The sequence below is a fragment of the Corythoichthys intestinalis genome, chromosome 2 (assembly GCF_030265065.1).
Source record: "Corythoichthys intestinalis isolate RoL2023-P3 chromosome 2, ASM3026506v1, whole genome shotgun sequence".
In the NCBI taxonomy this organism is placed as follows: Eukaryota; Metazoa; Chordata; class Actinopteri; order Syngnathiformes; family Syngnathidae; genus Corythoichthys; species Corythoichthys intestinalis.
In genome coordinates, this window is record NC_080396.1 from 48,465,088 (window position 1) to 48,487,679 (window position 22,592).

At 39.0% G+C, this 22,592-nt stretch overlaps 1 protein-coding gene across 1 annotated transcript; it reads right to left on the reverse strand.

Annotated features, from left to right (window-relative positions):
• Positions 1 to 15,646: 15,646 nt before the first annotated feature.
• On the reverse strand, positions 15,647 to 22,548 carry prok1 (prokineticin 1). The gene is made up of 3 exons (XM_057830416.1): positions 22,471 to 22,548; positions 16,914 to 17,039; positions 15,647 to 15,766 (listed from the first exon to the last, which is right to left on the reverse strand). Exons 1-3 carry the CDS (start codon positions 22,546 to 22,548, stop codon positions 15,647 to 15,649), a joined length of 324 nt encoding a protein of 107 aa, XP_057686399.1.
• Positions 22,549 to 22,592: the final 44 nt, after the last annotated feature.

Here is a 22,592-nt window from a genome sequence, read left to right on the forward strand (position 1 = left end):
ACTCATTGGCTGGTACTGACGGTGCCAGATGTACCATTTTGATCCATTTTGAGTGCGGGGCGGTTCGTCCGTTCATTCGCCCCTCCCTGTCACAATGGGTTGGACGTCTAGGGCTGTCAATGGCACCCAAAGATGCAGTCCTCCCAGTTAAATGAATCTAACTTCTATCGACTTCAAGAACATAGCATGGACTTCATAATAGATTGACGTGACACAATCCCCATTCAAGCCTTCCTGAAGGAGGCCATCCCACACTTCGCTTCATGTATTAGCATTCGGTCACATACAGTGATCTAATGCCGGATTTAGTTTGAAGAAGTACGAAAGCCAACTGCATACTAACGGAAGGATTGTCTCAGGAGTGATTTGTTCAAGGATTCAATGTAATTATTATATTTTTTCGTACCATGCATGCATTTTGAAACGTGAAAAAAAAATCAATGGGAGAAATTGGCCGCTTCAGCATTGGAATAACATTTACTTGAGTAACTTTTTGAGAAAAAAAAGATACTTCTAAGGCATGCTTTTTACTTTTACTTGAGTAGATTTGTGAAGAAACGCTACTCTTACTCAGCTACTTTGGGCTACTCTAGTTGTTTCATTTTTCGTCTTTATTCTACATATTTTTTTTGTGTGTACCAGAGACGCCAACCACGGCTGTACCAGTTTCACCAATGAAACGTCGCAACTTTAATCATATTACTCCATTATACCAATCAGACTCAAGCTTGCCGTTCTATGATGACGCCGGCCTGTTCAATCACGTGGCGTCTTTAAAGCACCGTAAAAAATCATGTATTTGACAGATCGCTGTCATCAACATGACTCTTATGCTAATTAACTCTAATTTTAAACTCTCTACCAGTTTTTGTTTGGCACCGATTGACAACGGAAACCTGGAGATAGGATCCTTTTAGTTTCATAATAGGAAATGTGTTTTCTCCACTAGAAGGCACTCATGTTCTTTGGACGAAAAATGCTTCATGTCTGTAGATTTTTTTTTTTCTCTTGCTGGAATTCAATTATCTTTTTTCTATTTCTTTGGCTTTATGTGGTTTTGTAATAAGTTATACTACAGTATAATAATAACACTTCATATAGATAACTTTGTTCTGAGCAAAAAATACTGTTTAAAAAAAAAAATCAATCATAAGCAGTTACTAACAATGTTACTCATGACTTGAGTATTCTTTTCACCAAATACCTCTTTACTTGTATTTGAGTACTTTTTGGATGGCTACTTTTACTTGAGTAATATCATTTTGAAGTAACGCTACTCTTAGTTAAGTAAAATTTTAGGCTAGTCTACCCACCACTGGTGTTAAACAGAATTTCCCCCGATATTTCCTTGAGTGATACTGATGGCCAGAAATGTATGGGGCCAGATCATGTCATTGACATTTTTTTTCCACACACTTAAGCAACTACTAAAATTACCAATTTAAAACTAAAATTAAACAACTCCTGCCCTCAAGACAGTTGAGTCCATAATATTTGCCAGAGGTTGTATATTTACAGTTAATGGCATAAAACCGATGGAGAAGCCATAGTAAATGCACCTTCTAAAAGTTCCCTGTGCTTTGGGACACTAGAGACAAGTGGTAAACTCGCCACATCCTCGACCTCGCCAAAACTAGTAGAGCCCTTTACACAGCTGCTATAATGTCCCCTTCCTCCTTAAATATTGGCTGAAATTGATGGTGATAGATGTCCAATCGATTTTGACTGGGAGGGTTGGCAGTGATCATTTAATCACTGCCAGTTGCTTCTAGTTCAAATGAATTAGATGTCTCAACTAGTGGCAAACTAAATTCATAGCGAACAGATGAAATGAGCTACAGTTTACAGTCACACTGTATATCATGGTCATGGCACTGAGAGGGTTCAGAAAAATGTGCAGGGCTACATTTCTCACCAATAAGAACCTCATTAATTGATAGGCTAAATGATTAATGCACAAATAAATATGCATTGATTTATACTTTCACACTGCAAATTTACAGTATAACGTCTTAATCTGATAATTTTTCTTCAATCTATTTGAATAATTTTCTTCATCTTGTTCTGAGTGTTAAAGGCTACCGTAGTTAACAGATTAATGCATCAGATTCTTCCACTTACTTTTAGTAAATATTACTATTTGTGCTTTTTAAGCCCATACATCTAAAAGTCGGTCATTTTTTACGTAAATTAAGAAAGAAATGCTTTCAAATAATGTTTTGAACAATATTCTTGAATTAAGAACATTTCTGACAAACAAGTTTTTTTTCCTTCTTTTTTTTTACAATTAAATATACAAATTTTTGCTTAAAATAAGTCTGTTAAGCTTATTTTCAGCTAACCATTTTTCTTTTTTATATTTACTTGAAACATTAACAGAAAATTTCACTTATTTCTAGTAAATTTACACTGAAAACAAGGGAATTTAAGTTTGTTTTTTGCGCCCCCGCCCCCACAGTTTTAAGGAGGTGCGTTTTTGCAGTACATACAGTATGTATTGGTTCAGGTGGTATACCATTCGATTTAAATCTTTGTTTTAAAAAACTACTAAAGAAACAGTTTGAAAACTTTCAGAATAAATATCTGGATTTTATAAGCAAATTTAAATTGCATTATTTGAACACTGATTAACATAAACAAGAAATACAAAATTGTTAATCATCTCTTAAGTATCCTTGTCTTAAGTCTCATTTGTCTTAATACCACTCAAAATTGTCTAAGTAAATTAAATATAACAAAAAACTTCATAGTCAGGGAATAACGAAATAAATAAAAATGGAGCCTTCCTTCAGGTAGAACACTACTGCTTTTGTTCACAAGCACAGCCAAACTCAACAAAAAATGAAAGCTCCTTTGGGCTGCTTTAAGACCACACAAATAAAACAAAAATGAAAACTGGGGAGATGGGGTTAAACCTTGGTTCAGTACATTTCTTACAGTTTAACTAAAGTTAACAGTTGAAAACGTACAGGAGGACATTTCTCTCAAAGCAGGTTCCTCATGAAGTACGAGAAATTCGCACATATTAATGTTATGCTGACTCTGATGCAGGTCGGACTTTCATTAACAAAATTAGTTGTGTGTTACCCACCTCCACAACATTAATGTCTTATTACATTACTTACAGTCGCTGCTGCTGGCGAAAAAAAAATCTAATATCCCTCGTCTTTCAAGGGGGCGGAGGAAGAGGCATGTTGCATTTCTGTCGGGGGGTGGGGGCGGGGCGGGGCGGAGTGGGGGTCAAGTCATCACCCAATCAAACATGCGTTTGAGGGGAAAAATGGACTGGCACATTTAGCAAGTGATAAGGGGTCAATGTAAGTCTGAACATAACTAAAGTTCTATAATATATTTAATAATGGGAGGGTCATTTCTATCCTAACAACATATGAGAAGACAATCTAAATTATCTATGTAACCTAAGTCATTATATCATAAAAATAAGGCTGCTTAAAAGTTGGTGGAAACAGTTTGAGCATCCTGAAAAGTTGTTAGTGTTACGTCCCTACTGTCCCTATGCAAACCTACTGTACGCCCTTGCTATACTGTAGTTGTCATCAATGAAAAGCTTCCTGGAATCCTGCTACATCAGCATTTATAAATTGGTTCAATGTTGCTCGCCAGATGCCATCTTCTTTCCCGCTAATACCTGGACCTTTCACACATGGGCTTACATGAGAGTCAAAAGGACTTTAGAAAAATGTTTTAAAAAGTGCGTTTAAAGCGTGTTGGCAGGCACGGTAATTTGGACAATTGAATGTGAAAAGGGAGGTCCTTGCTGTGCTGCTCAACCAAATAGAGAACTAGCTTTTTCATTTGCAAGCGCACAAAAGAAGAGGGAAAAGGCAGATGTACTTGACCCCTAAAATGAAGCTGTCTCTTGTTGTCCTTCTTCTATTAAGTAAGTTGCCAGAGATGTTTTGTTGTTGTTAATGTTTTGCTCTGATTTGAGTCTGATTATATTTGCTCTCCACAGCTGTTACTGGCTTAAGCAGCCTTCACATGGTGGAGGAGTTTGGTGACCTTTCCCTGAGACTTGATTTCCCACCGCTCTACAAAATGCACGTAAAATCGTGCTGTAAAGTGTACATCAACGGGTGTCTTACCCTCTTTGACAGCACGGGTTATACTGCCAGCTTCCTGAGAGGAAGAGTGAGTTTCATAGAGACGAATGGCAGGATTGAGTTCAAAGTGGCACGGGCACATATAGGAGATGGAGGCTATTACAGATGTTTTCTGCAGGACGCTACCTTCTATATTCAGAGTGATCATTACTTTCAAGTCTTGGGTAAGCTTTCACTTCAGGTTCATGCAAATGTAGATGTTTTCAAAATATTTGACTCAGTGGTCATTCACTGCTAGTGAATTGGATGTCTATCACTGCCAATGACCCTGAAACATGATCGTTCCATGCCACCCAGTTGAAACGGATATATTTGAAATCTGTGTTAGGAGCTTCAGGTGACCCATCTCAAGTCAGAACAGAGAGTCCAGAGCGGTCCGACACTGAACCGGAGCAAGAGTACAGTAACCCTACCATGTATGTACATGCACTTCTATTTTATTCCAGTGTTAATTAAAAAAAAAAAAAAATCAATTTTATTGGCCATGTTGTACTGCTCACGCAGACCTATGAGTAAGTGATGCTTCCTGTTCTGAGTGGTAGGTTTGTGTGCTGGTTCCGACATTTGTGTGATATCTAACTAGATTAATATTGTGTCCCCTTTGGAAGTAGAACTCTTTGGAATTTTGGCACCATTGTTGCCATCACTGTAAGTGTCATCATGGTTGTTGCCTTCATCATTGGAGTACTTTGCTTCATAGTCAACACCAAATTTAAATACTTTGGTAAGCTTTTGCTTTATTATCGTAATTATTATCATTATTTGTTATTATATTATTAGTTATGTAATATTTCTTAATTTGAATGCACATGTGGAAAATGGTTTATCTAAATTTATCCTGATATTAATGTCTCATTGGGAAGTTCCCTCCAATGAAATCAATGGATTTTTCATTCCAGAAAAATATGGAAAAACTATGTATGAGTCAGCCAAAGAGGACGCCACAGTAGGTGTTAAAAGGGGAACTTAAGCCCAGTGACTCATTTTTTTTTAACGTTTAAAAAAAAATATTACTGAAAGAGTATATTGTTTGTTTGCACCCCTAGGAGACGTCCGGCATCATCTACACAACTGTCGATTTCCAAACCAGTACGCACAACTCAGGGACGCCTAGTGCTGTTGAGGTGGAGTACTCCATACTGTCTGTTCACAAGTGAATGTGCAGCCATTTGCTTTGAATTCCTAACCGCCGGCCTGGGAGACAATCGTGAAAGTCAACTTTTGTAATTTAAAAGGGGCATTATTATATAAAATTGACATTTGAATGTATTGGACATATATGCCTGTTTGCCTGTCTGCCCATCAATGTAAAATTAAACTACTGAGAGTCAATATTTTACTATCTGACTTTTCCCCCCAAAATACATCCTTGTGCGCCTATACATGCATCTAATGTATCCTCTCCCACATTATTTTTACTCATGCGTCACTTAAAAACAAGGCTATCTGAAGATTATAAAATTCTAACAATTGAAAATCACAATAACGAGAAGCATGTCTCTGGCACTGAATAAAGTACTCATGTTTCTCATCAATGATTAATTGTACGTATTTATTTATTTTCATTCATTACTTTTTAAATTTTCAATAGTAATGTAGTAATAGTAATCTTCTCCTGGAGTCATCACCTTATCGTGGTGGAGGGGTTTGCGTGCTCGGCTGGCCTGGGAACGCCTTGGAATCCCGCCGGAGGAGCTGGCTGAAGTGGCTGGGGAGAGGGAAGTCTGGGCTTCCCTGCTAAAGCTGCTGCCCCCGCGACCTGACCCCGGACTAAGCGGAAGATAATGGATGGATGGATGGATAGTGATGTAAGCACATTGAATAATAATTTTACACATTGAATATTTAAAAAATGCATAATTTGACATAATAATTAGGTGTATCACTTAATTCCAAAAAAAAAAAAAAAAATAGTACCATAGAATGTGTCAATGACGCCTCAAGGTTATTTAGCAGACCCCCCCCCCCCCCAAAAAAAAAACAAAAACAAAGAAGAAGCAAAACAACTTGTAGAAAACATATTGCGTAACATTTGAAGTTGATAGCTCTTCGAGTTGGACTATTTTTTTCCATCTAAAAAAACTTTTGATTCATTGATTCAAGCAGTATTATTCAGCCTCAAAGGCTAGAGAATTCATGTGCTTATCTTTGACTTTGAGCGTGCCCTTTCGACAAGTTGCTCTTCACACGCCGAGCTCAGTTATCATGTCATCTTTTGAGGCGCTGCCAAGTTTCAAATTCAAGGGAAGCCGCTCGATATTTCATTCTTAGTCCATGCGTTTGCTTCTTAACAGGTCTTATATTGGATTGGGAGTTACGTCTGTGACATTTCAGTGCAACAATGACAACCCAGATGACGATAACATCTTTTCATTGATAAAAGGCACAGCTTTGTGGAACATTCATGAGAAAAAAAATGCTTTCCTCTTTTTGGCCTATAACCCACTTATGAGCTTGTGATTGTTATGTCACCCGTAGCTTTGAGAACGATTGTGTGTTTTGAGAGAGGTTGTTTAACAACATGAGCATCTGGTTGTGTTGCTGACTGTACAAGGTCCATTTAATAAGTATTGAGCCCTGTTCAGTTTAACCGACTTAAAAGTTCAAATTTTAACAATGAAAACTCAAAATAATTGTTCAAAGATAAACTGTTAAAAATTTAGTTTGAATATATCCACTTCGTGTCAGCCATTTTGGAAATTATTTCATCATTGGTTGTCTGTCAGAAGCGAAGAGCTGTATTTGAACTGGTTGTTTTGGAAGGGGAACTACAAATAAATAATGTAAAACTTTGGAAAAGTTATGGGGATGCCACAGTAGGATATGACACTGTTAAAAAGTGGCCATTCAGGATTTATAGTGAAGAAAAAGGTTTGAGTGACCGCTAGGACAAAAGAAGAAGAGGAAGGCCATCATCAGCGATAAATCCCAGAAGCAATGTGAGCGTCAAGGTTTTATCTTATCCCGACACCAACAGTTTTATATACCGGTAAGTGTCTAGTGGCATCTAGTCATGCGTATACCTCCTCAAGCATATTTGTTAGTCATGCGGAGAATAAAACTGCTGTGCGGAAGCCATTGGCTAGGCCAGGCAAAAGCCTCCAAAGAGGGGAAACTGGCACAGCAAGCCCCTCGGGCAGGGTCATAGCTGATAAAGCACCATCTTCACCTAAAGACTCAGGCCAGTCCCCCTGTCCATCTGAGTACCCTCAACCAGCCTTTTGGAATATGATCAGGAATCTCATCCCCACCATCCCCACCATTCACACATCCACCACTGCCCCAGGCCCCCATGCAACTGGGAGCGCAGCAGGACCTCCAAGCCCCTCACTAACCCGATGCGAGAAGCATGCTGGCCACCGCCGGGGGCCAAGGAGGACACCAGGACATAGAGGATGAAGACGGAGGCAAGAAAGCCAGAGGAAGCCACCGTGGGATGGAGGGGGAGGGAACCCTGGCAGTCATCTGCCCACCCGCCCGGCCGAGGAGGAGGCCCCGCCCTGATAGGCAAGCCAAAACTAAAGTGAGACCCACGTCTACCACCCTATTATTATTATTATTATTATTATTCATGAGCCCTGTTTTTCATACAGTCTGTCTGTATTGTGGTTAGGTTTAGAACACGTTCTTGCAATATTGTTATTATTATTTTTAGGGTTGTCCCGATCATGTTTTTTTGCTCCCGATCCGATCCAGATCGTTTTAGTTTGAGTATCTGCCGATCCCGATATTTTCCAATCCGATTGCTTTTTTTTTTTTTGCTCCCGATTCAATTCCAATCATTCCCGATAATTTTTCCCGATCATATACATTTTGGCAATGCATTAAGAAAAAAATGAATAAAACTCGGACGAATATATACATTCAACATACAGTACATAAGTACTGTATTTGTTTATTATGACAATAAATCCTCAAGATGGCATTTACATTATTAACATTCTTTCTGTGAGAGGGATCCATGGATAGAAAGACTTGTGACTTTGTATATTGACTAAATATTGCCATCTAGTGTATTTGTTGAGCTTTCAGTAAATGATACTGCAGCCATGCCCCAATGCATGATGGAAAGTGGAACCATGATGGGAAGTAAAACCATGACTGCGTCGTGCTACCAATGGATATATCTTCTCTGCTTTGGGAAATAACTTAAGGTGTTAAGAAAAGATCAATTGCCACCTTGCTTCCCCACATTGCTTCCCATGATATTTCTAATCATAGGGAGAGGGACTGCAAGGTTTTAGCCAATTAAAGAAATGCTTCGAAGGCTGCCAAAATTCACTCTACTCATTTTGAGCTGCCTTTCATCTCTCTATATAGGTAAAACGGCGTCATTACAGATTGAGCGCGACAATGAGTGAGAGGGTCGCGCAGCACATATATTAATAGCGTTAAATATTTTAACGTGACACATTTTAAAATAAATTAATTGCCGCCGTTATCGGGATATTTTTGATAACCCTACCTTAAGCCTAAACTAAAGACTCTGGATGAGTGTAACATATTATGTCTGTAACGTTAAATACAATTAGAAAACGATTTCATTAAAAAAAAAAAAAAATATATATATATATATTAAAAAAAAGGCATGGCCGATATTTTTTTGCCGATTCCGATACTTTGAAAATGACGTGATCGGACCCGATCGATCGATCGATCGGGACATCTCAAATTATTTTTTTAAGGCTTGCAAAAGCAGAATTCGCTAGAATTTCTGCTGTATTAAATCATTTGAAATCATCTGGTTAATGTGTTTTCAAGGGTAATTAATGTGCTCGTAATTGATTTAAAGATGAGTTAGAAACAATAATGAATTGTTAGGTCATCAGCTTGAGGTATGTTTAGGGTTTAAACTGGAAATTGGCAATTTTAAACAATTCAGGAGAGGGCATCAATTATTCACTGATTTTAAAGTGCCAATGACACCAAAAAGCATGTTTATTTCATATTTCACGCAATATTTTATGCTCCTGAATGAATCGATATTTTATTTCTTAAATTTTTTGAATCCCGCACCACGAAAATGAATAACTTCCTGTTTTGAAGAGGAATGCGAAGGTGATGTCACCCGGGTCAGCCTATCACATTGCTTTATAGCATGCAGATGGGCTGCGGATTCAGCTGATTTTGCAGATTAATTTGTTTATTTTTCGCATCATGCCAGCCAAATGTGCTGCAGAAAATTGTTGCTGCACTAGGGAGAGGCGTGTGAGCCATTTTGGGTTTCAAAAGGTTCCCATTGACCGCGGATATTGGCCAAAACAAGCCCTACTACTGTGGGACCATTGGATTTACGAGGAAGTGAGGAAACATCGTATTTTGTATTATATCAAATACTGGGATCATGGCACACGTTTTAATACAGAGGTGGCTTGCATTTTGTGGCTGATTGTCCATCGAGAATGCCACTTGGCCGACGACCGGCGGCTTGTTGCACACCCCCCTCTTTACTCGGCTTATTGCCCAGCGATTACAAAGTAAACACGACAAACTTTCTTTAAATAAAGGACTATATAATTACGTTTGATCATGGACGGACATGTAAAAAAGTTCTCAGACACATCCTGCCATGTTAGCTGCACAACAACTGCACGCCGCTCTTGTATGACTCTCTCACTGTTTACGTGTTCGCCGTGTAGTAAAGCATTATTTTACGCCATATTCATGTTCACCATGTGGCAGCTATGCGCTCCTCCGACGTTGGCCGGTTTGTCTGGCGTTCATTGTCCAGCTGCTTCCCCGCAAACGAGCCCTCTGTCCACAGCAGGGGAACGACGCGCTCTAACTTGCTCGCCGCCAGGCGGGTGGGTGCCCGATCGGCGAAGACAGTCGATAACCCCACCACCGTGTGACATGTCCCGGGCTAGTTTTGTGTGATTTTTCGCTTCGAAAAGCGAAAATAAGACTTTGAGACGTCACTCGGTTCGGGTTAGCATATATGCTAGCTGTCACGCCTCTTGGTTTGTTTACATTCTCCGAAGCTGGGGCAGGGAAATGACAAAAGCCGTACTAACTACGGTGGCATAAAATATAGTTCGGGAGGTGCGACAGTAAAGGTGAAGTCGACAGTTTTGACCATTATGGAGTAATTTTGCCATGTCGCACTGAATAAATGCATTTTAAATATTTCATATTCCATTTAGCACAAGACTGTTATTTGTCATGACCATACCATTTACCGTATTTTTCGGACTATAAGTCGCAGTTTTTTTCATAGTTTGGCTGGGGGTGCGACTTATACTCAAGAGCGACTTATGTGTGAAATTATTAACACATTATGATATCATTTCACATGTTATTTTGGTTTTTTGGAGTGACACTGATAAAATTGTTAGCATGTTCTTTTTGCTATTGTTATCTGAACAACTCTTAATAGCTATGGCTACGTTCGCGTTCTGCCTTTGGCAATGTGTGTTCAATTGTATTATTGACTTTTTTATATTGAAATGCATGCTTTTAGTTTGTGGCGCTTTCACACCCAAGTGGGGGCGCACACGCACTTGTTTACGCGAAGAAGAGCGCTCACACGCCAGAAGAAGACGGACAGCTACGCAGCGTCTGAGCGAGTGGGCGAGAGAGAGAGAGAGAGAGAGAGAGAGAGAGAGAGAGAGAGAGAGAGAGAGAGAGAGAGAGAGAGAGAGAGAGAGAGAGAAACACGGCTGCGAACCTACTTTCATTGTTTATGCTTGTAAAATATCTCTACAGAGGCAACGCCTGTGTGTATCATCTTTTCTGTTGTTGTTGTCTGTTTTCCACCCACGATCGGACACTTAGAGCCAATTGTGTGGTTGTTCAAACGATGTGCTAATGCTATTGAACGCATGCTAACCGTTTGTGTCATTGCTGTAATAGCAGGTAATTATCATTTATTTAAGTTGATGCGAACCTGTTTGGTATCGAGGACGCAATTGATTTGTATTATTTGTATTTTTAGTTTCACTCTTCAAATGATGGTGTCATAACGATGTTTAAAATAAAGTCAGCAAATTATACGGACGTCCAGCATCGTCATTTGGGAGTTTATCTCGCTGTCTAGCCAGGAACGAGCCGTAGCGTCCTGGTGAGGACAGTATATTAGCAATTCGTTGTTCATGCATCATGTAACATTATCATACTGTACACTTATTTAGAATGTTGTTCTCTATTGTATTTTTTTTTTTTATTGCTTTTCAAGATATCTGTTCTATGTGTTGGATTTTATCAAGTAAATTTCCCCCCAAAATGTGATTTATACTCCGGTGCGACTTATATATGTTTTTTTCCTCTTCCTCTTCTCAAAATACGATTCTAATTCACATAATAATGCTATTTAGGACTTTTTTTTTTTTTTTATCATGTCGTATGCACTTCAATGAATAGTTTTAATGCAGTCCTTCCTGCCAATATTCAAGGTTTACCTGCAGTTTTTGTTGCTGACTGGAGTAGTTGACTATAGAGAAAAGTAGCTAAACAAAAGAAAGTCCCTGGCTTCCAAACGCACACACGGAGAAACTTAGACAGCAAGCGTGCTTTATTTATTGTACTTTTTTATTGCTATTTTACAGGTTTGTGGGTAACCTCAACACACTGGCTCGCTTTCATATAAAAGACCATTGACGTCAGAGAAGCGCACTTGTGTTTGTGCTGTGTTCAGAAACCGTGAAGCTGTGGGGGGTAAAATCCATCTCATGACTCAACTCTCCATGCCGGTTGGCCGAAGCACAAAACCAGCAATTTATCGTTTATGTCACTGGTTGGACAGAAGATGGAGGTCTTGCAGTCAGCACAGCAGCATAAGGATAGCATTATTATTGTGATTACTGTGCTACTAAAACAGATTGAATATGGAACAAACCAAAGTAAATTGCAAAATGGATTTAAAATGACCAAGTTTACAGATTTCTATGTAATAGTGGTGAGACTATGAAAATTCTCCACTTGGCATATCTTATGTTTTGCTGCCTGTGGGTCAATCCTGTCACTGATGGTGTAGTGGTGTCTTCGCCTTGGTGCTGGCCACATGGAATAGATTATCAATCAGTGGCGATGGGATTTGTGTACGTAAATGGTTGTCTCTCTATTTGTGTGCCCTGTGACTGACTGGTTACCAGTTTGGTTGTTACCTGCCTTTTGCCCGAAGTCAGCTGAGATAGGCTTCAGCACTCCGCAAACCTGACAAGGATAAGTGGTTTTGAAAATGGATGGATTGATGGAGTTTGCATCTTCTCCCTGTACCTGTGTGGGTGCACCGGTTTTCCTCACACATCCTAACACCATGGGGTTTGCGCGTCAATGCGTCTTGGAGTGCCACATTTTGGGCTAAAAAGTCAAAGGTAAGTTTCGCCTGGGAACGGGGATTTCACTCCGATCCTCTGTATGGTTGAGTCCAAAAATAGTGAGCTTCGGGCCGCCACGAGAGAAGCCCAAAGTTCCTGGAGCCTCCAGACTGGAGGTTCATGGTTGCATTGTCTTCCAAACCTGCTCGTAAATGACTCTAATGGGTCGTGCCAAGCGGCCAGGCGGGTTAACGCTTGTCACACCACATCAATGTGCCTCTGTTGGCCATTAAAGGGGTGCTCCTTGTCTGGAGGTCCTGTTTAGGGGGGTGGGAAGGGCCAAACTCTTTCATAATCAGATTTTTGGTAGTGACCCAAATATGTAACACACAAAACCCCGAATATACTCATATTTAGATTAAAAACAAACAAAAAAATCTGATGTAATCCCTTTTCCAACCTGTATACTGAATATTGAAGAAAATAAATATTTGAACACCCTGCTATTTTGCAAATTCTCCCACTTAAAAATCATGGAGGGGGTCTGAAATTTTCATCGTAGGTGCATGTTCACTGTGAGAGATAATCTAAAAATAAAAATCCAGAAATCACAATGTATGATTTTAAAAAATGATTTATTTGTGTAATACAGCTGCAAATAAGTATTTGAACACCGGAGAAATGTTAATATTGGGTGCAGTAGCCTATGTTTGCACTTACAGAGGTCAAACGTTTCCTGTAGTTTTTCACCAGGTTTGCACACACTGCATGAGGGATCTGGGCCCACCCATTAGTTAGGTTTCTGGGCTTTTGCTGAGAAACAGAGTTTAAGATCTCTCCAATGGTTATGGGTATTGATAATTGTTAATGGTTGGGTTTGAATGAATGAATGAATGAATGAATGAATGAATGAATGAATGAATTTTATTGTCATTGTCATCATCATCAAAATCATTGACAGTTTCAGAGTGTGGAATTTTTACCCGAAGGAAAGACGAAGACAGACAAGGAAAGACGGGAAAAGCAGATGCTTATCGAAACCCGTCCCCCATCAGCCCGGGACGCACAAACAGTATATTGTGTATCAGTCCAGTCATAATCTTCACATTTCTGGTTTAGGTCTGGAGACCGGCTAGGTCATGCTAGAACCTTGTTTTACTTCTTACAATGCCACTCCTTGGTTTTCTTCGCTGTGTGCTTCGGATCATTGTCATGTTGGAAGACCCAGGGACGACCCATCTTCAATGCTCTGACTGAAAGAAGGAGGTTGTTCCCCAAAATCTCACAATACAGGGCCCCAGTCATTTTCTAATTAATACAGTTCACTTGTCCTGTCCCATGCGCAGAAAATCACCCCCAAAGCATGATGCTACCACCCACATGCTTCACAGTAGGGATGGTGTTCTTGAGATTGTACTCATCATTCTTCTTCCTTCAAACATGGTTAGTGGAATTATGACCAAAAAGTTCTATTTTACTCTCATCTGACCACAAAACATGCTTCCGTGACTCCTCTGCATCATGCAAATGGTCATGGGCAAACCTAAGACGGGCCCTGACATGTGCTGGTTTAAGCAGGGGAAACTTCCGTGCCATGCATGATTCCAAACCATGACGTCTTAGTGTATTCATTGAGACCCCACGAGGTGATATATCTCACATGGGGCTCCACTAAGATTGAATATGACCGTCATGTTTAGCTTCTTCCATTTTCTTATGATTGCTGCTACAGTGGACCTTTTTTCACCAAGCTGCTTGGCAATTGCTCCGTAGCCCTTTCAAGCCTTGTAGAGGTGAACAATTTTGTCTCTGGTGTCTTTGGACAGCTATTTGGTCGTGACTATGTTACAACTTTGAGTATTACTGATTGTATGGGGTAGACAGGTGTCTTTATGCTGCCATCGACCTCAAACAAGTGCATCTGATTCAGTGAACAGTGAAAGTCGACTTTTGATAGGCGGACTAACAGGCCTTTCAGGGTCAGAATTCTAGCTGATAGACAGGTGTTTAAATACTCTTTTGCAGCTGTATCACACAAATAAATTGTTTTAAAAAAATCATGCATTGTGATTTCTGCATTTTTCTTTTTTGAATATGTCTCTCACAGTGGACATGCACCTATTTTCAGACTCCTTAATTTCTAAGTGGGAGAACTTGCAAAATAGCAGGGTGTTCAAATACTTATTTTCGTCACTGTATATGAACATGTACTGTACTGTATATGTATGTTCATCAGGATAGCTCATAGCATTCTGCACATGCTCAATTACTATGTGTAGAACATTAATTTTCAGACTAATTTCAACCCACCTCTTTGAACCCAAAAGTTTATAGTCCAGTGCATCTTATTTATGGACTTTTAGAGTCCAATGATCTGAATGTCTTTTGTTGTAAATATCCCATCATACTATATGGAGACTTATATAACAACAAACACTGTTTTCTTGTAAAATTTGGTGGGTGCGTCTCATAATCTGGTGTATTTTATCGTCCAAAAATTACAGGAATATTTGTCTTTTGAGCAGTGGTTGCTGCATAATACCCAACAAAATACACTGTGGAGATGACACGATTTACTGTGCAATGCACTTTGGACAGGAATATGCCAGTCCATAAGAATCCTGTATGGTCGCACCTGTAAACAGGATACTCCAAAAGTTTTTTTTCTTTTTTGTAATGTTTAATGTATTTTTGTAACCCTAATCTAATAAGTATGTAAATGTAGTGCTACTGTTTTAAGCAAAAATTGTGGTCAGGTAACCAATTAAACTTATAAATTAACACGACAATGTATTATTCATAGTGCTTGCAAGTTTAGCTAATGAGGTTGGCTACTCAATCTGGGTCGATGTGCTCGAGTGGGCCTATTACTTTTGAATGATTGCAATAGCAAATGGAGCAAAGGTTGGTCTTCAGTGTCATTATCTTTAATTGGCAAGAAAAATGCTGTACATTCCCATGATAAATTAACAACATTAATTACAACAAACACATGATGGTTCACAAAAAGCTTAAAAGTGCCTAAATTGTATCCCTCACTGTAGCTCATATTGGTACAACCAATGTGCCCCACACACTCCCCATGTGGCATGTGCGTGACTACAATCAAGATAAATCAACATTTATTTTGGGACTGACATGATACTTTTGGTTTTAAAAATGGACAGATGGGCTATAGGCTACTGAGCCCACCTCTGCTCTGCAGAGCACCTAATATCTGTTTTCCACCTCCAAAAGTCTTGAAAAGTGACCTGGTCTGGTTGTTTATTAAAAGTCCATATTCTTGTAGTCGTCAGTGCATCTGTACTTGCTTCCAGCGTAGCGGGTGCACACCAAGTTGGGGAGGCACGGACACGTGTGATGCTGCCTTTTGCCAGGGTAGGGTACCTGAACGTGGGCGAGACGTTTGGGTGAGTAGCCCGTAGGCGGCTATATGTCTTTGCTTCAGCATTGATGATCTCAGTGATGTGTGGACTCCATAAGATCAGTAATGTCTACATTTACATGCAGCGCATTCAGTGAAGTTACATTGCAAAAAACAAATACTGTAGCACATTGAGCCAAGAAATGCTGGTACTTTTAAGCAATCCTGTTCTCTGAATGGCGTACACCTAGAGGCGTAGCAAGGGTCCACGGGGGCCCCAGGCAACAAGCAACATGGGGCCCTTCTGAGTCACGTGACAAACATACATACTCGCGCAGTATTATGAACACAAAGGTGGGGGGATGCGAGTGCGAGCTGCGTGCACGTGCGGTCATCTTAGCCATAAAAGTAGCGAAAACTAAGCATTTTATACTGACTCATATGGATGTACTTAAAATCGTTCATGGACGCACACATTTTAACAGGTGGTCGTCTTCTGCTCGAAATGCGCACCTTACGCCTATTCTTGCTCCCAGAATACGCAGCGCTTGTGACGTAGGACAATAACAGGACTGGTTGCTATGAGAAAGTACGCATACCCAAGGAACCTTGCTGAAAGGAGTGTTAAAATTGCTAATTAAATCGTTTAGGATTATTTTAGATGCATATATATTATATTTTTCTAAAAGAGTATTCGACGAGGAATATGATAGAACCATTATTAGACTTTTTTGGAAAAATCACCATTTCTTTAAGTAGTCACATGAATAATGAGGTGGCCTGTGAAAATCAACGTAAAACAATTTGGCAAGGATTTTCCAGAGAGTACTTGGTGAGTCACCCTTTAAACAATGATGTAGTATTAATAGCTGATTGGACTTTCTTAAATATCTATGATCTATGTGACATGGTTAATGCTGATAGGGAGTGGTTACAGAATGGTTAGATAATCAGCTAAATGATTCCATGGTATTGAAATACTCCCTACACTTTTCGCTGTGACAGTGTAGTAAAGCTGCGTGTGCTAAATCTGTTGGCCCTCTGGGGGACCCTGCTGGCTGGGGTCCTAGGCAATTGCCTGGTTTGCCTAATGGGACGCGACGCCTCTGCTTACACCAGTGAAGAACAAAATAAAGTACTGTGAATGACGTGAACATCTGCGTGGCCCACCTTATGGCTCAGCGGGTGGCATTGGTCCCCTTCTGCACCCCTTGGAATGCACATCCTCAGACCTCTCAGCCAGAGACTGACAGCACAGCAAAGACCCAAACCACACTGCATGTCTCGTTCACAAGCCTGCAGTGAGAGACAGCACGTTGAATAATCTAATCACTGTTTTCTGCCCTGCCATAGAACCCTGGAAAGGGTTCAAGATCAAATCCTGCAACTGAAAGGAACTAGCCATGAGCAGACACCTCATCTCTAGAAAAAGCAGTGTAGAGGGTACAGCGCACTATTGTAGCGTATCTCCTTTCCCAAAACGGCATATGTCAAAAAGCTCCATTCCACTCACTGCTTCAAATATCTTATAACCACACTTTAGATAGATATTGAATATTGATATTGATAGAAGATATTGGGCCATCAAAACGTTTTTGGGCCCATCTCAAATTATCATTAAAATATAAAAAGTGTTTCCCACCTTTAATGTTCCAATTCCTCAAACAATATCAGATAGAGCATAAAGTTTTAAAATGATTATTTTATCTACTTATTCAAAATATTATTCAGCACATTTTGGCCTTGTTTCAAAAGTATTTTCCTCTAAACCTAATAACTGGTTGGACCATTCTCAGCAGAAACAACTGAAATCAAAGTTGTTGTTTTTTAATGCATGGCAATGTTTCATTTACTTTCCTGTGGAGATATTTTTGGTCAACTCTTCTTTGTAGAATTTGTTTGGTCCAATTAGTCATCAGTTTAGGGGGTCATTAATTTCTTTGGTCCAAGTAGTCATCAGTTTAGGGGGTAATTAATTTTTCTTTTAATACTGGGCCAAACTGTTTTGAATATTATTTTTACTTGGTAAATAAATTCAGATTTAAAACATTGCTTCATACGTTTAAGTTTGTCTGTCACTATAAGGTGCACCTAAAAGCCTTCGTTCTTCTCAAAAGCCGATAGTGCGCCTTGTAATACAATGCGCCTTATATGTGGATAAGTATTGGTTAATCATGGCATGACAATCCCTTTTGTGCAGCTTTATGTTGATGCATAACACAACCCCAATCACTACTACTACTACTACAACTGCATCTTATAATGCGGTGCGCTCGATATATGAAAACAGTTTTAAAAGTGGCCATTCATTGAAGTTGCGCCTTGTACTCCGATGTGCCTTATAGTACGGAAAATACGGTGTGCAAAAAATATTAATTCGAGAAAGGAGTAAATACATTTTCAAAGAGCTCTATTAGGACCCTAAAATATGCTCTGAAAGGCTCTTTGAACATGTACTGTAAATGTGTGTATTGTGTAGTTGAAATGAACTTAAAACATAAACTTGCATAGGCTATTTGGTCACATCTAAAGAAGTGGATCGCAAAAACGGAGAAGGATTACAGATGAGATAAATTTCTGTCCATGACCTATGATATGAACTGCTTTGGTTGAATTGCGTTTGCCCACGCACATTTTGTACCATTTCATCGCCCTGATCTATTTACAAGCAACTATCAATCTCATCCAGGATATCGTTCCCTCCGGTGGAGAAGAAAAGGGAGGATGTGGTCCCCACGCTGTCATACGTAATCAATTTTTACTTATTATATCAAGACATGTGACGGTACCTTTTGGCATCTATTGCCTACACATGCAGGCATTAGTTTGGCTTTCATTTCTTTGCGCTGAAGCAGATGAGATAAAAAATAGCGGATGAACATTATTTGCAGGGTGGCTGCACTTCAATAATGTTGACAGGTTTGCAGCAATGAAGCACCGCCCATAAATTTGCCAATTTGTCAATAAAATGAAACCAATTTACGTGCTATTAGACAAATGCACCGAATAATTCATTCTGTCATGAGGTGTAATGGTTGGTAATTAGCATCGGTTACTCAAGCTTCCTCCCACATTGTTTGCAAAAATAGGAAATATAACAATCTTAACCCGTCAATGCACAAGTTATGTTTTTTTTTTTTTCCCAAAACCAAATACAATACCTTAATTACACGCATATAGGTTATTGGTTTCAAACGTGCGGCCCAGGGGCCAATTGTGGCCCTGGGAAAATATTTTGCGGCCCTCAATCAATTGTAGTATTAGCATTGACCGCACATATTTTGTGATGGGCAATAAAGAAATATACAAGTAATAATAAATATACACATTTTAAAAAAGCCATGAGTAATAAAAAAATATCAATAATTCTAAATAAAATGAAATTTATTGGAAATAATTAAAACTTTCACAAATAAATGAAAACAAATTGTAACCAATTGAGAAAAAAAAGAAGAAAAATGAAGACATAGATTCAAATAAGTGTGGCCAATGTATATTTTGCTCTGAGAACGTTTTTTTTTGTTTTGTTTTAAGAAATCTCTGGGGACCTCACATAGCTTAACTCTATGGCTGTCACTGACGGCAATAGACGTACAATTCATTTTAACTGGGAGGGGCTGGAAGTGATCGCTTCAAGCCCTTCTCAGTTGAAGTGGATTAGATGTCTATTACCATCAATTGGAGTTTTCGATATCGATTTCCCTCTTTAACTAACTACCGCAACACAAACTCTGTCACCAAGGCTGCAAGTGAATGAGTTAAGCTAATGATGACTTTTAAATATATATCCACTGTAGTGACCATTGTCCATGAAAGGACTCTGTTTATCACATAATCAAGCACTCCAAGCAAATACTGTGATTCCATTCTTTCTTCGGTACTATTAGATGTCTTCAAGGGAGACATGTTCATCATTCTTAGTAGAGATGGGAATAAAAAAATGGTCCTTAAATTACACAATTTCCCAATTTTGGGACAAAAAGGAAAAAAACTAAATTCATGCCAGATTTTGGTTCCAAAAGAGGCTTTTGGGGATCACTTCGCTTCTACAACCCCTAGCAAAAAGTATGGAATCTTTAGTCTTGGACGAGCACTCACTCAGACATTTTATCAAGTAGAACACACTGAGATAAAAAGCTTGAAAAAAAATAATATATTAGTTCAAAAGTGCAACTCCTTAGCATTCAGAAACACTAAAAGAAATGGATAAAAAAAACATTGTGGTGGCCAGCAAATGTTACTTTTATAGAGTAAGTGTAAGGAAATATATATGGAATCCCTATATTCTGTTGAAAAAAAAAATATGGAGTCATGAGAAACAAACAAAGGAATAACAAACAAACACATCTCTAGTACCACCTCTGGCTTTTATGACAGCTTGCAGTCTCTCAGGCATGGGCCTGATGAGTAATCTTCATCAATTTGGTGCCAACTCTCTTTGATTGCAATTGCCAGATCATCCTTGCAGGTCAGAGCCTTGCTGTGGACCATTTTTTTCAATTTCCACCACAGGTTTTCTATAGGGTTGAAATATGGGCTGTTTGCAGGCCATGACATTGACTGGATGAGTCTTTCTCCAAGGAATGCTTTTTTTCTTCTTCTTTTTTTTTTAAGCATTGTCATCTTGGAAAATGACAAACATATTTTCAATTGAAGGGATAAGGAAGCTTCTTAAAATTTCAATGTAAACTTGTGCATTTATTGAAGATTTAACCACAGCCATCTCCCCAGTGCCTTTGCCTGACCTGCAGCCCCATATCATCAAGGACTGAGGGAATTTTGATGTCTTATTCTGGCAGTCATCTTTGTAAATCTCACTGGAACAGCACCAAACAAAGGTTCCAGCATCATCACCTTGTCAAGAGTCAGGAATCTGCATTGGACAAGGTGTCAAGAGTCAAGAATCTGCATTGGATTGTTATTTCTTTGTTTGTTAGTCATGATTCCATTTTTTTTTTCTCAGAATGGAGTGATTCCATATATATATTTCCCTGTACTTGCTGTATCAAATTAACATTTACTGACCACAACAATGTTTTTTTTATTCATTTCTTTTCATTTTTCTGAATGCTAAAGAGTTGAACTTTTGAACTAATTTATTATTTTTTTCAAGCTTTTTATCTGAGTTTGTTCTAAATGATAAAATGAGTGCTCGTCCGAGACTGGTGATTCCATACTTTTTTCTAGGGGTTTTACTTGCTAGTCAAGGTCAAGTGTGAATCAATCTGAGGTCTAATTAATGAAACAAGATGGCTTGAAGATGCCTTAGCAACTAAACGCACCCTTTTAAAATTAGATTGCTTGATACTTATCATCTTAGGAAACCTATATAAAAATTATTGACTTGAATGAAGCTGGAGTAAAAAGTACTGTTATCTCCAAGGATTGTTGATGTGCAATAGTCGAAAGAGTTGTAGAGCTAATTGTCTAGAAACGGAGAAAAGTTCAGCAGTATTGGTTCTCGTTAAAGGAGTGCTCCTCTCGTCAATATGACCACAAGTGCATAGCGCAAAAATTTAAAGAGGTAAAAAACAACAACAACAACAACCCTGCATGTCAGCTCAAGACTTAAAATAATCACTGGCACATCGCTGTTGACAAATCTACAATGTGTAAAACACGCAGTGGAGTTATTGGGAGAACACAATCTACTATTGGTCAAAAACAACAATATTGCTGCATTTTTGAAGTGTGTTAAAGAGCTCGCAGGTGCTCTACAGCTGTTAGAGTAAATCTTTCATTGCACTTATAAAATGTCAGTTTTCAGAGTATTCCATTGGTGCTAGTTGCATCAAGGCAAAATATACAGGTAATTGTTTTATATTGGACTTCTATATACTGGCCGTAGTTAGCTGGGATAGGATCCACTACCTATCTTGAAAACATGTTTTAATTGAATTGCATTTCCCATTTTTCTCAGAGTGCTTCTCTTGTTGTCTGTTAAGGGATCAAATATTTTGTGATAACACCACTATTAGCAAAATGTTATGTTGCTGGATGAAACCAAAGTTTGAATTGTTTTGGAGGAACACACAATGCCATGTGTGGAGACATTAAATATCTCAACTTTGAAGTGAGGAAACGCGGCATGGAAAATGAATGAATGAATGAATGAAGCATGGCAAAGAGACCATCATGCTATGGGCCTGTACAGCATCTTGGAAAGTAAAATTCACAAGAAGAACTTGAAGCTATCTTTGCAACAGTAGAATTTTAAAAGAGGATAGTTAGACAAGGTCAAAAACACAGAGGCAAATCAACAACAGAATGGCTTCAGAAGAAGAAAATGTGTTCTCAAATGACCCAGCCAAAGCCCTGACCTCAACCCACTTGAGATGCTGTGGCATGATCTCGAGAGAGCTATTCAAACCAGACATTCCATAAATCATTTGTAACACTATGTTCGTTCTTATGCTTGTGCACAACTGTTCTGCAACTACAGGAAATGTTTGGTTGAGGTTATTGCAGTTTTAGAGTTTACATACTTTTCCCTTTCCTGTGCCTTGAATGTTTACTTTTTGCAATGAATATATTAGTATTTGTTTTATTTAGATAATGATCAGACTTAATTCTCTTATAATTATTATTTTTAATCCACAGAGTTCATTAGTACTTTTTCCTCCCACTGTATTATGACATACAAAAAATGGCATTTTTGAGGGCATGCAGTTATTCTACAGTACCTATACAGTGTGCATATTTATACAGTATATTGAGAGCAACTCACTCCTGTGATGACGGCTCCTCTGGACCAGCTCACAGACATGATGAGGAGGAAGGACAGCAGCACCACTCTGAAGCTCATGACGGACAACGGATCCTCTTGTTAGGATTTTCAGCAGTCACTCA

Bases quoted from the DNA above. Each gene is read 5' to 3' on its own strand.
- prok1 (XM_057830416.1), bottom strand. From the start codon at position 22,548: ATGAGCTTCAGAGTGGTGCTGCTGTCCTTCCTCCTCATCATGTCTGTG. The intron at 17,040-22,470 runs GTGAGTTGCTCT...CTCTCACTGCAG, and splicing joins GAGGAGCCGTCATCACAGGA to GCTTGTGAACGAGACATGCA. The intron at 15,767-16,913 runs GTGGGCCACGCA...GCCCACGTTCAG, and splicing joins GCCACCCGCTGAGCCATAAG to GTACCCTACCCTGGCAAAAG.